At 39.0% G+C, this 19179-nt stretch overlaps 1 protein-coding gene across 3 annotated transcripts in view; it reads left to right on the top strand.

The window, feature by feature from the left end:
* KCTD1 (potassium channel tetramerization domain containing 1) overlaps positions 1–18324 on the top strand; it is a 259929-nt gene extending 241605 nt beyond the window's left edge. For 2 of the 3 annotated variants that reach the window (XM_043976324.1, XM_043976325.1), the window contains exons 4-5: positions 9021–9326; positions 17312–18317. In XM_043976324.1, coding sequence (XP_043832259.1) covers positions 9021–9326; positions 17312–17470 — 465 coding nt within the window. In that variant the 3' untranslated portion in view covers positions 17471–18317. Of the gene's footprint in view, positions 1–9020; positions 9327–17311 lie in introns of all 3 variants that reach the window. The other variant, XM_043976323.1, reaches the window with a different exon arrangement.
* The last annotated feature ends 855 nt before the right edge of the window (positions 18325–19179 follow it).

The raw sequence follows: 19179 nt of genomic DNA, 5'->3' as shown, positions 1-19179 counted from the left end.
CCTTTTCCTTAGTATTTTCTACTTAACTCTTTTATTTATTTCTCTGAGGTCTTAGTCTTTCTAAGTCCTTGGTCTTTTTGTGTGTGTGTGTGGTGAGGTTAAGTGACTTGCCCAGGGTCACACAGCTATTAAGTGTTAAGTGTCTGAGGCCAGATTTGAATTCAGGTCCTCCTGAATCCAGGGCCAGTGCTCTATACACTGTGCCACCTAGTCCTTGGTCTTTTTTACCTTTATGAGCCTTACCTGAGCCATTTTAGAACCAAGAGCCTCATTTTGGAAAGTAATGCTCTATACCAGGGATTCTTAACCTGGGATCCATTAACTTTTTTTTTTTTTAACATTTTGATAACTATTTCAATATAGTTGGTTTCTTTTGCAATCCAATGAATTTTTAAAATGCATTTATGCTCAATTCTCCTGAGAAAGTGTCCATAGGCCTTACTAGACTGTTGAGAGGATATATGACAGGGAAAAAAAAAAAAGGTTAAGAATCCCTGCTTTAGAATTAATATATTCTCTGGTTTATGTATTAAAATACCCAGGTATGAAGTGAACTGAAACTCAGTGATTACATGTATGTTCAAAATAACATCATAGCCTTTAAGTGGACAAAGGGACAGATAGAGACTTACAGTCAAATCAACAAGCATTTGTTAACTAAATAACATATTCCCAGCTCTATGCTAAATGCTTGGCATACAAAATACAAGCTGAAAGACAGTCCAAGCCCTCAATGAGCTTACATTCTTCTAAGGAAGATAACACAGTAAAGGAGGCTGAAAGGAGGAGATGGAAAGGGAAGGCAGGGAGCAGAAGCAAGGGCAGGAGGAGGGGTACCTGCTCTCTGGAGTGAAGCCTGAATGAGAATAAAGACACAGCTTTCCTGGGAGTTTCCCTTAAAATGGAGGTTCTGCAATTTACACAATAACAATGACATTGTAAAGACAAATGACTTTGAAAGACTTAAGAACTCTGATCAACACAAGAACCAACTGTAATTCCAGAAGACTCATGATGAAACATGCTACTCACCTTAAGCTAGAGGTGATGGACTGAGAGTACAGACAGAGGCTTCTTCTTCTTCTTTTTTTTGACATGTTCAATTTAGGAATTTGTTTTTCTTGACTATGCATATTTGTAATGGGTTTTGTTTTCCTTGCTTTCTCTATGTAGGGGAAGGGGAGGGAAAGAATTGAAAGCTGAAAATAAAATAAAATTGAATTTTAAAAATGTTAATGAGGATTCTGGGAGTTAGAACAACCCAATAAGTAGAGGGGGCCATGGGGACAGAGTGTACTTCAAGTGTGAGAAGTTCAGGGAGTAGTAAACTTTTAGGGTGAACATGATAGAGGGGCCTCTGATTAGCCACAAAAACATCTATTGGGAATCTCATCCTGCTAACTCAGGATAATAAATTGTTCATTTGACTTCATGGACAATCTCACTTCTCAGAAGGTTGGAGAAACCAGAAGGGGAGCTGCTAAGCTGGACTTAATTTTAATCAGAAGGGACAAAGAACTGATCAGTGACATGATAGGAGCTGGAGCCTTGGGGAGAAGTAGTTGTGCCCTCTTAAAGTCCATAATCAGACATGTACTCCAAAATTCTGTAGAAGCAGATTTCCAAAAGTCCAAAGGCACAATAAGCATGATCTCATGACCAAAAAAATATGACTCAGTAAAGGAAAGCTCTAAAAATGAAATTCTAATAATATAATCACAGATGATCCTCAGGAGGAAGAAGTAGGGCAACCATCTAAAGAAACCGATGTGGCTATGCAGGGAAAATCTTTAATAGGCTCTAATTCGAAGAGGATGTGTTCAGAAGGTGGCTTGAGTTACAGTAAGCAAGGATGCACATGGAAGAGGAGCACTAACTCTAACAATGGTGGGAGCGAGGCCAATGCCCAGAGGGAACGGAGGCTTCCCAAGTGTCACAGTCATGAAAAAGGGGTTTTATTTTTACACCCTTCCCAGTGTAATGGAATTAATTTGATCATTGACAATGCTATGCTAAGGTTTAGTAAAAATGCAGCAATTCAAACAGTTAAAGAAGAGAATCCAGCTTTCCAGACCAGTGTCCAGAATCCAGTTTCCTCCTGATGACATCTTACCACTTCAAGAAGACAAGAGGACTCAGAGACTTTATATGAACTGTTTTGTTTTGTTAGTTTTTACTATCTCCTTTCTGTTATAATATACACTATCTGTAACATGTACTCTCTGCAGAGGCTCTCCCTTTGCAAGACTAATGTCAAAGCGTCAGTTCATGAGGACAAAAAATCGCCCCTCTGAACAAAAATTTCCTTTCTTCCTTTTCTATATTGTTCACATATTATTAGCTAGCAATAGTTATTATATTCTTTTTTTTACTGTTCTGTCAAGGAAACATTTTGTTTCTTGAGGAGCCAAAGGGGGGAATGTGGTAAAAAGTTTCCTATCAGTCGGTTAGTGAATACAGAAAGACGCCAGTTTTTTAAAGGTCCACCCTTTCGGGGAGGAGACCGACGGCCATGCATGGGCTACACATGCCAGCCCGGCTGCTAAGCACTCCACTTCCTGGGGTGCGAGCTTAAAAGGCAAGGAGAGAACGGAAGGGGGATCTCTTTCTTACTCTCCTGGTCCGAGGACTGGCGCGACACACAGACAGACGCCGTTAGCAGCACGTGCCTGATGTGGCTCTCCTCCCCAAAGGTGGCCTTGGGCTTTTGGTGAGTTTTATACGGAATATAGACTAAGCTTAGACTTAAGACTATTTGTTTTGTATTTCTACTTTCCTATCCCTCTAATCAATATCACCTGGTAACTACCACACAATAAAAGCTCTAACTAGAGACCAGAAGCTTTTTCCATTTACTAGTCTGGGAGATAAATTAAGGGAAAGGTTAAAGAGGGGAAATTAATGCTCTAGTATCCAATTTTAAATCTCACACCAGCAACTAAATAAACTAGAAAGAGAGAGAAGCCCATTGCTTCAGGTGGCTAAGATAACATCAACAAATGACAGGGGAGAAAAAAGAACAATTATTCAAGCCCCATTTTGATTCCATCTTCATATTGAAAATGTAGAGCCCACATATCTACTGACTTCTTCCCCATCACCTAGGAGATATCATGGGTTCTCTAAGAGCAAATCATGACAAACTGGACTGATTTCCATTAAAAAGTTTTATTATCAACGTAAGAAAAGGACAAAATTATACAAGACCTTAAAAAAAAAAAAAGCAGAACCAAATGAATTTACAAATACCCAATCACAACTGTTCCTTTCTAAGCCTCGCCAAAGTGCCATAACCATTGGCCTTGTTTTCCTTCCATCTTTCTTTCTTGTCTTCATAAATGGATAGAGTATTATACCTAAAGTCACAATTCAAATCCCATCTCTGACACTTACCAACTCCTTAACCTCTCTGAGCCTCAGAAAGCTTTCCAAAACTCAGCCGAGTGACAAGTGAATTGCAATCTGTATCAGCAGAGGAATTATCCACAATAACAAAATCACTTGTATTATAATCCATGGTATTTCTGTGTGCTGGGGCTAAGTGTCAGGATTGCAAAGATAGGCAAAACCAGCCCCTGCTTTCAAGAAGCCTACATTCTAATACTGAAAACAACATGTAAAGAACTAGGCATATACAAGATGCTTATGGTGTGTGGAGAGAAAAAGGCTGAAGATCAGAATTATCTCATAAGAGAGACCAAAGACCACTGGTACATGCAATCCATTGTAACATAGAGTTTTGGTCAATGTTTATTCCACTCTAGTTCTGCTGATTTCACATCACATTTCACATACAGATTACTCCATATTTGCATTTCATTATTTGGGAGAGGGGGGTGGCGAGGGCAATAAGGGTTAAGTGACTTGCCTAGAGTTACACAGCTAGGTATTTCATTACTTTTATTATTTATGATATCATGATATTCCATTACATCAAATGGACAGTATAATAATACAGATATATTCGTAGCTGATTGAACAACTGTATCCATAAAAGGTTGATAGTGGATTGAGATTACCCTAGAGCAAAGTCTAGTGGCATGTCAAAGGGCCCTGTAATTGGTCCTGTCCTATTCAACACTTTTATCAGAGGACTTGGATGAAAACTCAGAGGGCATCATTTCATCAAATTTACAGATGACACAAAGCTAAGAGGGATAGCTAATACATCAGATGACAGAATCAAAATGATGTTGACAGGCTTTAAATGTGGGAGTGAAACTAACTAGAGGAAATTAAAATAAGATAAATGTAACATCTTGCACTTGACTTTGAAAAACCAACTCTGCAGGTACAAAATGGGACCAACCTGTCTAACATCAATGTGAAAAGGACTCAAGGGCATACATTGACTTCAATTTCAATATGAGTCAACAGAGTGATGTGGCTGCCAAAAAAGTTAATACAGTCTTAGGTTCAATTAATAAAAGTATGATGTCAAGATCAAGGGAGATAATACTTTTCATCATACTCTGCACTGATCAGACTTCACATACCTCATCTGGAACACTGTTTTCTCTTCTTCATGACATAGTTTAAGAGGGACACTGGCAAACTGTATTTCCTGAAGGGGAGTGACAGGTCACTGTTTAACCTTGGGAGGAGAAGACACAAAGACACTAAAGCCATCTTCAACTATTTTAAGGGCCATCATATGGATAAGATTAGATTTATAGATTGATAACCCACATCTGATTGCTGACTGCCTCAGGGAGCGGGGGAGGGAAGGAGGGATAAAAATTGGAACACGAAACTATAAATAAAAATGTTTATTACATTAAAAAAAAGATTAGATTTGTTTTGTGTAGCTAAAGAAAGCATTTGAGCCTCTTATGCCATTTCAGGCAGCTAGGTTGGGCAGTGGATAGAATTCCAGGCCCAGACTCAGGAGGAGCTGAGTTCAGATCCAGTCTCAGACACTTACTGTGACCCAGGACAAGTCACTTAACCCCTTGCCTCAGTTTCCTCATCTGTAAAATGAGCTGGAGAAGGAAATGGCAGACTACTCCAGTATCTCTACAAAGAAAACTGGAGTCACAAAGAGTTGGACACAACTGTAAATGACAAAACGAGACAAGGGCCACAGAAAGCAGAAGAACTGACTAGTGGATGAAAGTTAAAGGGAAGCTGACTTTGGTCTAAAATGAAAAAGAATTTTTGGTCATTATGTCCGTCCAAAAATGAAACAATCTTCCTCATGTCCCTGCCTCTAAAATCTCCTAGCACTTTGCATCTGTATGTATTTATCATGTTCTGGTTTGTTTTCTAGTTGTGGTTTTACCCGTCACATAGGTATTTTTGTGTAGTAGGTACATGGAAGGGTAGTAGTAGTAGTAGTAGTTCATGTATAGCTTAGTGGCTCCATTAGCCTGAAAGCAGGAATCATGTTTATCTTTCTAGATACCCACTTCACACGTATAGTACTAAGTATATATTATCATATATACTTTACACTCTATATGTATACTTTCATTATATTACAGTATAGGTTATTGAATGTTTGTTGTATTTCATTTGGAAGTAATAAGCTTCCCATTACTAAAAATATTTGAGTAGAGGCTGAATGAATCCCTACTGGAGATGTTAGCGATGGGATTCCTGCATGAGAACAAATGCACTTCCCATGGTTCTCTCCCTCTCTAAGATTCTGTGTCCTAGAAAAACCTGACCCTTTGAGAGGACTGGCATCTAAGAGAAGTTTATCCAGATCAGTACTTGACCGTTGTCATAAAAGAGAGTCTGGCCAGTAAAACAGGGAAGTTCAGGCTCCAGGAAGTTCTCTTGGGATCGAGGTTAGATCCTACTTTGTTGCTGTACCCGAGCTCAGGCCAGAGTGCCACCTTAGCCACTGCCCCCAGCGACAGTTTTCAGGTACTGTAGACATGCTCAGTGGCTGGCCCTTGTAGGCCACTATCCTGTTCATATCCAGGTGCTATATTCTAAAAAATGTTTTATTGATGGTTTTTTGTTTCATATAACTTTCACTGTCCAACAGAGGAGTTCTAGTGAAGCAGAACCAGCACAGGCAATGGCCACATCTATTAACACATGCCTTATGGGTCCAGCAGTCAGTGGCAGGGAAGTGAAATCATCGAGTTAATCAGAGTTATGATGTCTTTCAATGTTCATTTTACATTTTTGTGGTCACTGTGCAAAGTGCTCTCTTGGTTCTGTTTGCTCTTCATAAGTTCATACAAATCTTATGAATGGCAAGGAAGCCCAAGAGCATGGGAGGGGCAGCACTTCTAGTTATCTGATTTGTAACTGAAACCTTCTCTATGTGATGTCACTCCCATTAGAAGTGAGCTCCTGGGGAACAGGAACCATCTTACTTTTCCATCTGTATCCCTAGCATTTAGCACAGTGCTTTGAACAAAGTAAGCCCTTAATAAATGCATTCCTTCATTCAATTCTAAAATCATCATTTTCATCAGTTCTTTTTCATTTATTTATCTTAATATTAATTTTTTTTCTGGATAGTTTTCAACATTTATTTTTTTAGAGATATTTTTAAGTTTTGTGAGGATTTGGGGGCTTTGGCTTTTATTTATTTTTGTTTATTTATTTATTTGTGGGGCAATCACGGTTAAGTGACTTGTCCAGGGTCACACAGCTAGTAAGTGTCAAGTGCCTGAGGCTGGATTTGAACTCAGGTCCTCCTGAATCCAGTGCTGGTTCTTTATCCACTGCACCATTTAACTGCCCCCCCCCCATTTTTTGGGGGGGGGGTTTGAGGGCAATGAGGGGTAAGTGACTTACTTTCCCAGGGTCACACAGCTAGTAAGTGTCAAGTGTCTGAGGCTGGATTTGAACTCAGGTCCTCCTGAATCCAGGGCCGGTGCTTTATCCACTGTGCCACCTAGCTGCCCCCCGCCCCCCATTTATTATTTTTTTTATGGGGCAATGGGGTTAAGTGACTTGCCCAGGGTCACACAGCCAATAAGTGTCAAGTGTCTGAGGCCGGATTTGAACTCAGGAACTCCTGAATCCAGGGCCGGTGCTTTATCCACTGCACCACCTAGCCGCCCCGCCCCCCATTTATTTTTATAAGATTTTGAGTTCCAAATTTTTTTCCCTCCTTCCCTCCCCTCCCCCATCACCAAGACAGAGAGCAGTCTGTTATATATGTAAAATCACATTAAACATATTTCTAGATTAGTCCATCATTTCTTAGGGTGCAATATTCCACTGCATGCATATACCATAATTTGTTCACCCATTCTCCAAATAATAGGCACCCATTTTACTTCCATTCCACAAAGAATACTGCTATAAATAATGCTGTGGGTGGTATATTTCAAGAACATTGACAAACCGAATTGGTCCAGAAAAAAAAGGCAACCAAGGCTAGTAAAGGGTCTGCAAGCCATGTCATGTGAGGAAAGGTTTTTAACTGGGAAATCATCAGGCAAGAGAAGGAATAAAAGTTACTGCTGCCATTCCTGTCTGTTATGAGCCGGACACCTTCCCTAGCCTTTTACTTAGTAAAAGTTTCCCATTTCATGCAACTCTTACTTTATGACTTATAATCATATAAAATTGTGTGAGTCAAATGCTAGAGAAGAGCTCACTGGTGCCTTTCTGGGAACCACTTTACCTTTAAAGCCCTGGGGTAATTCAGCTTCTGGTTGATTCAAAAGCGAAAGGGCAAATTGAAAATAAAATAAAAACAGTTCACTCCTCTCCATCCTCTCTTCCACATACTCGGGCATTACCATGCCAGATAACAAAGCCCCTTTTGATGATCGGGCACCTGGGCCAAAAAGATTTCAATCATCCTCACCTGGCAGCCCCAGCCCACTGCTTGGACTGTTCAGTGATTGTGCCAGAGGGTGGAAACTTTCACCGTGAACATGCCTGGGCAGGCCATCCCCCATCTCCCACCCCGAGATGATTGTGGCTCTAGCTACCGGCAGACACAGTGTTGACCTTCTCTCTCCTCTCCTGCCTCATTCCTTTTATGTCTCTATAAGCCCTCTCTCCCGGGGTGCTTGTTTTTAATTAACACCTGTTTGCTAGAAGAACTTTTAAAATCAATAGCAACTTTTTTTTTAAAGAGACAGAATTATGCAAACAATCCAAATGGCTTCCTTTTCACAAACACTAGCAAATTCCTTCCCCTTCTTCCCTCCACCCCAACCCCGTACATGTTTGCCTGTCTTGTGTATGCCCAGATGGGAGAAGAGAGCTGATGTTGTTCTGACCTGTCAGCTCAGTGATCTCATTATTTTGCCAAACCACCACTGACTTGGCAGGAGGCACAGGCTTTCTGTGGAGCTCATTAAGAATGGCAAAGGAGATCTCTTCCTACAGGTGTGCCTCGCTTTACACAATAGATTTTTCTCCAAACCTTGAACATAAATCACATTCTTGTCAATCTAATGAAATTGCAAAGGCACTACAGGGCTTGTTACTCAAATTGAAAAATCGCCCCAATTATATCAGTTTTGTACTTTCTAATTTGGGGCACACTGAGTTTTCTTAAAGCAGAACATGCATTTATATCTGTAAAATCTCTTTTCTAAATTCTTTACGTGCTAAAACAGGTTTTCCTACCTTGTGTTTGTCATTATGTAGACTATGAACTATCCCAAAGGCGTTGACCCTTTCATTAATGCAGCATAGACTTTGTGTATGATTGCATGAAATTATTTTATTCTTTACAAACTTGAAATAAGAGAAAACTATGTAGATGATTTCATTAAAAGGCCTAGTCGGGGGCAGCTAGGTGGCACAGTTGATAAAGCACCAGCCCTGGATTCAGGAGGACCTCAGTTCAAATCCAGGCTCAGATACTTGACACTTACTAGCTGTGTGACCTTGGGCAAGTCACTTAACCCTCATTGCCCCACCCAAAAAAAAAAAAAGGCCTAGTCAATGAGATGCACAACAGCAAAGGTCAAAAATGATTTTTCAAACAAAGGCAGGGTTGGTTTTTTATGCTCTAATTTTGCCATACTGTTTATTTCAGCTTAGCACAATGAAATATCTCTTCCCCAAACCCTTCTCTTCTTTCCCAGGACTATACTTTGTTGTATGAAGAGGCAAAGTACTTTCAGCTTCAACCCATGTTAATGGAGATGGAAAGATGGAAACAGGATCGGGAAAATGGGCGCTTTTCTAGACCCTGTGAGTGCTTAGTGGTACGAGTTGCCCCAGACCTCGGAGAGAGGATTACACTCAGTGGTGATAAATCTTTGATAGAAGAAGTGTTCCCAGAAATTGGTGATGTGATGTGTAATTCAGTCAATGCAGGTTGGAATCACGACTCAACGCATGTCATCAGATTTCCACTGAATGGATACTGTCACCTCAACTCAGTTCAGGTATGGAGTATATCAGATACCAACTTAAGAAGGCTACGTTATTTCACCATAGGTTCATGTGTAATTTAAAATTCTAAATGTGGATTCTAATCTGTTCCCCCCGTTTTGGGGGAAACTGACTAAAATCACTGATAAAATGAGTTTAGGTTTTTAAGGGTTTATTGGAAAATAGAAAGAAAAAGATTGAGAACAGAATTCCAACAGCCTGGCATTCCTATCTTTCCTCAAATTTCCTGTGAAGTCCTCTGCCGCCACCACCACCAAGTCAGGAACCCAAAAGCCCCAGAGCTCTCCGCGCAGGCTCCCTCTCCTCCTTCCTGTCTCCTCCCAGACCATAGGAGGCTCCTCAAGTTGATTGGCTGGTAGCCTTGATAGACAGCACCCATGAGCAAACATCATTTCCTGACGACAAGGATAACCCACAATGCCTCTGAGGCATTTTCCTCATGGTGGAGCTTTCCCACAGCAAGTCTCCAGTAGGTGGCATCATTCCAATCATTACAGTCCCCCCTTTTGTTCCTCAAGAAACAAAATGTTTCCTTGATGGAACATTCATTTAAAGCTAATCAGATTATGAGATCCTTGAGAATAGGGACTAGTGTTGGTTTGCTTGTTTCAAATTTGTATCCCCAGTGCCTACTATTTTGTACACAGTAGGTGGTCAATAAATGTTTTCTGAAACTGGATATAATGTAACTCCTGCAAAGATCTCAAAAAGTATATACATGCCCCAAAGAAACTAGGTCATCAAAAAGAGGTTAAATGATGTATCTAAGCTTACATAATCAGTGATAAAGGGAGACTCAAAACTCAAGTATTCTTGGTTGGAGACCAATACTTTATCAACTCAGTATGCCAACATACTTGGATTCATAGACAAAATCACTTGTAAAGGTTGAATTAAAAGGAATAAATGGTTTCAGCTCTTGTTCAGGATTAATTGTGCAAAATATTAATCAAAATAGCTTCCCTCAAAGTTCCTTAACCCCCTGGCACCTGACACCTGGCTCTGCCCATAGCAGAGAGACCCATGTATGTGGCAGAATCTGAAAAACAGCCCTTTAGAAAGCATCCCATGGATGCCTTTGCACAGGGCGGGCACCACCAAAGAGTAGATACCTGCCTCCTCCCTGAGCTTCTGAAGCTTTTCGGCCTCCCCTCCCTGCTCCACTCCTTCCCCCAAGGGAGAATTGGAGCCATCCCTGTGTGCCCCAGACCCTGCAGGTCCATCATGCCCTCCTGAACCTTTGGCCCCTCTCCCAGCCCAGTGAGTCAGTGTCTTAAATCCAGTTGTACGGCAGGTTTACCAGATCATTCCAGTTGGATCAAGAAAGTAGAGATTTCCTCCTGGGTCTGCACAGGAGGGCACAGCTGTGAGCTACAAGCCTTGCCTGCTTCACCTCCCAAAAAGTGTCAGCGGAAAAGGGGACCTTCCTGGCAAGTAGAAGCTTGTATCCTATTGGATGTGAAAATGGAAGTCACCCAAACCTTTGCTGGCAGAAAGAATTGGGGGCACTGTTAGAAATAGGGTGACTTTTTTTTTTTTTTTAGTTTTTTTTTAGTGAGGCAATTGGGGTTAAGTGACTTGCCCAGGGTCACACAGCTAGTAAGTGTCAAGTGTCTGAGGCCGGATTTGAACTCAGGTACTCCTGACTTCAGGGCCGGTGCTCTATCCACTGCGCCACCTAGCTGCCCCAAACACTGCCCTAAAGGTTCTCTTTCTTTCTTTCTTTTTTTTTTTTTTTTAGTGAGGCAATTGGGGTTAAGTGACTTGCCCAGGGTCACACAGCTAGTAAGTGTTAATTGTCTGAGGCCGGATTTGAACCCAGGTACTCCTGACTCCAGGGCCGGTGCTCTATCCACTGTGCCACCTAGCTGCCCCAGAAATAGGGTGACTTTTAAGCAGCCGAGGTTGGGGGGACACACACTATTGGGCTTAATTTAGAGGCCGACTAATCTTGTAACATTCTAAATCATGACAACATGCTTGTCAGGCTTGTCAGGCTTGGGGATCGTCTCAGTCACGGCCCTGTTGGCATGATCCTACAGAAGACAAAGAGGCTGTGAGGCTGAAGGGCTTTCCCCAGAAAACTTCTGGGCCTTTGTAGCTGTTTTCCAAATAATGTTAAAGAAATTCTTTTGGCAAAAGCCCATTGGCCAACCACATAGGATCATGTGTCATAAAGAAATTACATTCCTATCCGTGCTAGATACTTCTTAGAGCAAGCTCTTCTTTAGACACCAAACATCTGAACAGGGTTATATTTCTCCTCAAATGTAGTAAAGAGGAAGCTCAATGCAGTGGAAAAACCACTAGTCTTGTAAAAGTCCTCATTTCCCAGCTTTTCAGTTATTTTATGTGTGCGTATGTGTGTATGTATATGTATGTATATATTTTTATATATTTATGTTTATACACACATACATATACATATGTGTGTGTGTATATATATATATATATATATATATATATATATATATATGTACTTACTCTTAGTCTTACCTAATAATCTCTTTCTCAGCTTGGTGGGTCATGCTTCATGAGGAATGCTAAATGAAGAAATGAAGTTAGGAGCACACTTTTCATTGAATTGCCACTTTTTAAATGTCATGATAACCCTTACAGTGATTCAGAAGCTAATTTAATTGCACTCAGGAATCCTTTTAAGAGCTTGTATATGTTGATTCTCTGAATGAGAAATGGAGGTACCTCTCTAGCTCAGTTTTCTACTTATTGTATATCTAGAATTTCAGGAGAGCCAACATTCTCCTATGTTTAAAAATACCAGATGTGCACTGGCTAAACCAAAGTTCTTTTAAATGATTTTGGAGACCAGAGATAACTTTGTTTGATCTTAAATAACATATTGTAGTAACATTCATAGATGCCTGACTGCAAACTTAGACAATTATATATGCATATACAAGTGTATGTATATGCATATATGTGTGTAAATATATTAATAAATATTAATGTGTATGCATGTAAATTTTCTTACATACATATGGAAAGAGAGAGATTCAAAGAACAACACTGATGGACCCATGATCCACTAGTGCAGATTATAGCTTGTCCGTGTCTTCTCTAGTCTATGTGATTCCCATTCACATCTCTCCATAAAACCATCGTAGAGGATCTGCTCAATATGTTTAAGACCCTCTTCTGATTCTTTTTCTAGTTTGTGGAGACCAGTGTGGTCCTCAGGCCATCCTTATAGTATCCCCTGCTCGTGCTTTGTGATTGGCCTACCTCCATGTCCAAGTCACACCTATATTTGATTACACCTTTTATGTCACTTGCATGCAAGTTACTGTTGATAACACGCTGCAGCCTTTGCTATCTCTATTCTTTAAGGTTCCCAATTTCAGGGCAACCTATGCAATTTCAAAAGTATATAAATCATACAAATTCATTCCATAAAATTATACAAATATGAATTATTGTCTCATATTTAGGAACCTTGAACAATAGTAAGGAAAAAAAAAGGATGCAAAGCGGGATGAGCTGAGAAATCTGACAAGTTGTATTGTCACTTCCTAGATTATTGCTGCTTTATTCCATTTCTACATACATATATGCAGTTTGTGCTCGGAAGTCTTTGCTGCTTTCACACCAGTTTACTATACCAGGGTGCTCTATGTTTAACTGCTGATTTAAATTACTAGTCTGCTACTCTTCTTCTGGTCACTTCCTGAAAGGAATCACCTGTTCCAAAGATTTAATTTTTATTTCTTTAGCGTGTCACAGAAAATCATATTCTTTGCAATGGATTAGCCAAACATAAAGGTCAGCATTCATATTCAGATAACCAGGTATTTAGTTTACTGGATGTGGCAAGTAAAAGTTATGCAGAAGTAAATACTTCAGTTTATGTAGATGAGAATTGAGTCACTTTAAAAAGATAAAGCATTAGCTAATTTTTACCAGTATCAAAAATTTAAAAAGGAGAATTCACAAGTGAAGAATAAAGAATATTATTATAAACTATTTTGCCTAAGTGTATGCCAATAAAACTGACAACTTAAATGAAATAAATTGATATTTACAAAAATATAAGATATCCAAAAATAACAAAACAAGAAATAAAGGATTTAAATAATCCAATTTCAAAGGAAGAAGCTGAACAATGAACTTGAAAGGGAAAAAAACTCCAGGACCTGATTGATTCACAAGGGAATTATATCAAACTTAAAAAAATTAGCAAAATTATATAAAATGTTTGGGGAAAATAATAAAAGGGGAAGTCCTACCAAATTCTTTTTGTGACACAAATATATCTTGATACATAAACCAGGGAGAAACCCCCCCCCAAAAAAAAAAAGAAAACTGCAGACCAATATCCATAATGAACTTTGATGCAAAAAGTTTAAATAAAATATTAGTAAAGAGGCTAAAATAACATGTATCTATAACCATGTTGGTTTATACCAGGAATGTAAAGTTGATTTAATATTAGGAAATCTTTAAGCTTAATTTACCATATTAATAACAAAGTCAACAAAAATCATGTCATTATTTGAGTAGATGCAGAAAAGACTTTTAACAAAATAATATACCCATTTTTATTTTTAAAAGGCACTAGAAAGTATAGGAATAAATGCACCTTTTCTTTAAAAGGTAAATTGTATATATCTAAAACTAAGAGCTACCATCATATATAATGGAGATAAACTGGAATACATTCCAAAAAAAAAAAATAGGGATAAGGGGCAGCTAGGTGGCACAGTGGATAGAGCACTGGCCCTGGAGTCAGGAGGACCTGAGTTCAAATTCAACCCCAGACAGTTAATACTAGCTTTGTGAACCTGGGCTAGTCATTTAACCCCAATTGCCTCACCCCCCCCTCAAATAAATAAATAAAAATTAGGGGTGAAACAAAGATATACATTGTCACCATTTGTTTGACATAGTTGTATTAACACTGGCTACAGCAATAAGACAAGAAAAAGAAATTGAGGGAATAAGCATAAGAAAGAAGAAACAAAATTATCACTTTTGCAGATGACTCTAAACTAGTCAGTTAGAAATTAATTGAACTAATTAGTAATTTTATCAGAATTGTAGATTATAAAACATCTACTCACATCATTAGGATATCTATATAATACCAATAAAATCCAGTGGGAAGAGATAAAAAGAGAAATCTCATTTAAAATAACAAAACAATATAATGTAATTAAGAATCTACCCACCAAGATATATACAAGAATTGTATAAATACAACTGCAAACCATTATTTACAGAAATAAAGACAGACCTAAATAATTTGGAAATATCAATTGCTCATGGATAGGAGTTAATAAAAATGAAAAGACTACCTGAATTACTTATTAACTATCACACCAATCAAACTATTAAAGAATTACTTTATAGAACAAGAAAAAAATTCAAATGAAGGCCCAAAAGGTTCAAGAATCTCATTATTGAGTTAAAATCTGGCCTCAGATACTTACTAACTGTTTGACCTTGGGCAAGTCACTTAATCCTGTTTGCCTCAGTTTCCTCTCTATTAAATGAGATAGAGAAAGAAATGGCAAACCACTCCTGTGCCTTTGCCAAGAAAATCCCAAATGAGGTCACCAAAAGTTGGACTTGACTGAAATGACTGAACAACAAAAAATTTGACAAAAGCTGCTGGCGAAAATGGACAAAAGCTTGAAAGGAATTAAATTTAGACAGATACCTCATACCTTATACCGAAATAAGTTCCAGATGGATACATGACTTGGAAGTAAAAGGTCACATTATAAGCAAACAAGAGAAACATCCAAAACAAAAGTTATATATCAGATCTATGGATAGAAGAAAAGTTTATCACCGAACAAGGGGTAGAGAGGATCACAGAAGATAAAATGTATAATTTTGATAATATAAAATGTAAAAGGCTTTGCAGAAACAAATATAATAAAGCTAAGGTTAAAAGGGAAACAACTGAGAAAAAAATCTTTGCAGCCAGTTTTATCGACAAAGGTCTAATGGCGAAGATACATGAGGAACTGAATCAGATTTATAATAGAAAGATCCATTTTCCAATTGATAAATGGTCTAGGATATGAACAGGTAGTTGTGGGGAAATACTAATTAGAGAAATGCAAAGAAAAGCAGTTCTGAGATTCTACTTCACTCTCCCCATCAGACTGACAAGCCAAAGAAAGGAAAATGATAAATGTTAGAGGGGCTCTGGGAAAACAGGCACATTAACACATTGTTGGTGGACCTGTGAATGGGTACAACCATTCTGGAAAGAAATTTGGAATTATACACACAAAGTTATTCAACAGTGTATGCACTATACCAGTGCTAGGCCTATACCCAAAAGAAACAGGAAAAGATCTCGTATGTACAAAAATAATTATAGAGGCTTTTTTGGTGGCAAAAAAAACTGGAAACTCAAGACATGTCTATCATCTGATAAATGACTGAATAAATTATGGTATATGAATCTGATGGAATACCATTGTGTTATAAGAAATGAGAAAACAGGGGCAGCTAGGTGGCATAGTGGAAAAAAAACCAGCCCTGGATTCAGGAGGACCTGAGTTCAAATCTGGCCTCAGACACTTGACACTTACTAGTTGTATGAACCTTGGCAAGTCACTTAACCCTCATTGCCATGCAAAAAAAAAAAAAGAAAAGAAAAGAAAAAAGAAATGAGAAAACAGATTATTTCAAAGAGACATAGAAAGACTTTTATAGACTGATGCACAATGAAATAAGCAGAATCAGAAGAACAACTTGAACTAAAATATAGATATTATGAAAATGAACCATTTTTAATACTTTTAAAAGCTGATAAGGAATTAAATTATCAGAAGGAGAATAATTAATACAACATTGATTGGAACAACTTTGAAAACTGTAAGAAATATGATCAATACAATACCAACCCATGATTCCAGAGAAGGATGATGAAACATACCTCCTAATAGAGAGGTGATGGATTTAGGGTGCATAGAATTTTTCTATCTATTCAAGGATTTTTCTTTGCTAACTGTGCATATTTGTCACAAGCAATTTGTTTTTATTTTCTCTTTTTTTCAAAAGGGTGTGTAGGTGAGAGGAAGAGAAAATAGATTTGCATTGATTTTCTGAACAAAAAAAAACCTTTAAAATTGAAAGGGGCAGAGGCTTGGGGAGGGGGGGAAATGAGGGGTAGGAAACTACAGATGTGGAATTTTGCCTGTACTTTCAGATAAGGTCCCTGTATTTCTAGATTTGCTTAATTGTTTTACTTTGTTATAAACAATCTCTCAAGGAGTAGGGGTAATCTGGAAATGTTTGCCATTTAAAACAAAACATGTCAATAAAACTTTTTAAAGAGGAGGCGAGGTTTGAAATGAATGAATGAATAAGAATCATATGCCTACTACATGCCAAAAGCAAGGAGATAGAGATGCAAAAGTGAGACAGTTCTTGAATTCAAGAAGCTAATATTCAAATGGGGAAAATGACACGGGGACTGGTGTCTTGTGGAATCACAGGGATTCTGAGTGGAGCTGTAGGGCAGTCCTCTTTATCACACCCTTCCCGTAGCAATGTCAGTATTGAGTTGACGACTGTCCCCCAAACAAGAAGGCACATGGCAGATGGCCAAGATGCTTGGGTGGATCTGGATAGGATATGGAGCATGGTCTGGGGCCAGCTAGATGTAGTGCATTATTAAATGTCAATGAAGCTTTACTTGAGTACTTTTTTCTCCCCTGAAAAACTGGAATTAGTTGGCATCAGTACATGAGCTGTTTAAGGGCACTGTGCTTTTGCCTTTCTTTCTTTGCATCTCCAGCACTTTGCACAGTGCCTAGCAAGTAATACATGTTTAATAAATGTTTCTGGACTGGGAAAGCCTTCCTGGGGCTTCTGTGACCTGAAGATGAACAAAATGGGCACCAAGATAGCACAAGAGCACCGTGGAATTTGTCTCATTCGTAGTGGCCAGTGGTTCTTTTCTCTTCCTCACCTGAATGTGTACCTTTGTCTCTTCCAGGTACTTGAGAGGTTGCAGCAAAGAGGCTTTGAAATTGTGGGCTCCTGTGGAGGAGGGGTAGACTCTTCCCAATTCAGTGAATACGTACTGAGGCGAGAACTCAGACGGACATCTCGTGCACCCTCCGTCATTCGAATAAAGCAGGAGCCTCTGGACTGAATGGACATGTTTCTTATGCAAAAACAAAAAACAAAAAAAGAAGAAAGAAAAAAAACAACAAAGGGACATTCATGTGCAGTTGGGACACGAAACCAAGTCCTGGAATGAAAACCGAATAAAGACACATTTATATCAAATAGAGACCATACCTGTATTCATATGGGAACAATTGGAATAGTAATAATAACCTCAAGGTGTAAAAAATATAAATATATATATATGTCAAAAGGTAGGAAATGCAAATAATAATAATAATAATAATGATGTGGTAGCTGAAGTTGGTGCTGTGATGGCCATTAAGTGTCCTAGGCCTTCCTGAGGCCCGCTTATCAATAAACAAGCCATGACTGGTGAGGACACAATCTCCTTACATTTTCCATTGCCAAACAGCCATCCATCTCTCTCTCTCTCTCTCTCTCTCTCTCTCTCTCTCTCTCTCTCTCTCTCTCTCTCTCTCTCTCTCTTTCCCTCTCTCCTCTCCATTTCTTTTCTTTTTTTACACCTTGAATTGAGTTCCTTTTCAGGTGGAGGCTTGGAGACCTCTCTTGAAGAGGGCACAGTTCAGGACCTCAGAACCCCACTCACAAGCACACTGCATCTGAAAGTTGTTAGACTGAAAGTTTAAAACATAGCTTGTACAAAGTCTCACCTTTTCGTCCGCCTCGCCAATGTGAACATCACGTTGTTTTTAAACTGACAGTTTTGCAAAGGGGCCAGAATTATTACTTGTTAGAGTTTGCTCTGGTTTGAATCTGCGGCTTTCCTACAATTTTTCAAATTTTATAATGTATTAAATACAATAAACGCTGTTTAAAATAATCAGGGTCTCCATTGAACCCATAAGAGTGGATGAGGGGCTGGCTTGAAATGATGCCTTTCTTTCTTTCTTTCTTTCTTTCTTTCTTTCTTTCTTTCTTTCTTTCTTTCTTTCTTTCTTTCTTTCTTTCTTTCTTTCTTTCTTTCTTTTTTTTAGTGAGGCAATTGGGGTTAAGTGACTTGCCCAGGGTCACACAGCTAGTAAGTGTTAAGTGTCTGAGGCCGGATTTGAACTCAGGTACTCCTGACTCCAGGGCCGGTACTCTATCCACTGCGCCATCTAGCTGCCCCGATGCATTTCTTTCTAACTGACTGGATTGTGTATCAAAAGGTGGCCTGAGAAATGGCCATTTTGCAAACTTAAGTACCTGTTCCCACTGGTGAGAATGATAAGAAGCAGGCGGATCCTTTTGAACAGTGTTCCCCTAATGCAACATTACTGGTAAGCACAAAAACACTTCCTGATTCCTTTTCACCCCTGACCAGACCACTCAATGAGTAGAGCAAACCGGTCTACATTTCAAAGGGAAATGACTCTGGTTATGGCTGTGGAGGTGAAGGGGTTGAGAAAGTATAGCTCCTAGCTAGTCTAACCCCCTTATTTGAGGAAATTGAGGCCCAGGGAATTGCCCAAGGCCACACAGACTATAAATATAAAATGAGAGGTGAAATTTGAGCCTAGGTCCTGTATCTCCAGGGTTAGTACTCTATTGTTTTTAGTCATTTTGGAGTTGAGCCCTCTACTTCTTTTCCCCCACACCTTCAATGCCATGGTAAGATTGGCAGATGACCTATAATGTTTTTCTGCTTCAGAGACGTCCCTGTGGGAATGGGCTATTTCCATCCTGAATTTTTTTCCTTTTTTTTTAAATTTCCAAGTCAACACCTGGGAA

This window comes from Dromiciops gliroides, chromosome 1, assembly GCF_019393635.1.
Source record: "Dromiciops gliroides isolate mDroGli1 chromosome 1, mDroGli1.pri, whole genome shotgun sequence".
Classification (NCBI taxonomy): Eukaryota; Metazoa; Chordata; class Mammalia; order Microbiotheria; family Microbiotheriidae; genus Dromiciops; species Dromiciops gliroides.
Note: the sequence above shows the minus strand (reverse complement) of the source record. Positions and strands in the feature narration are given on the sequence as shown.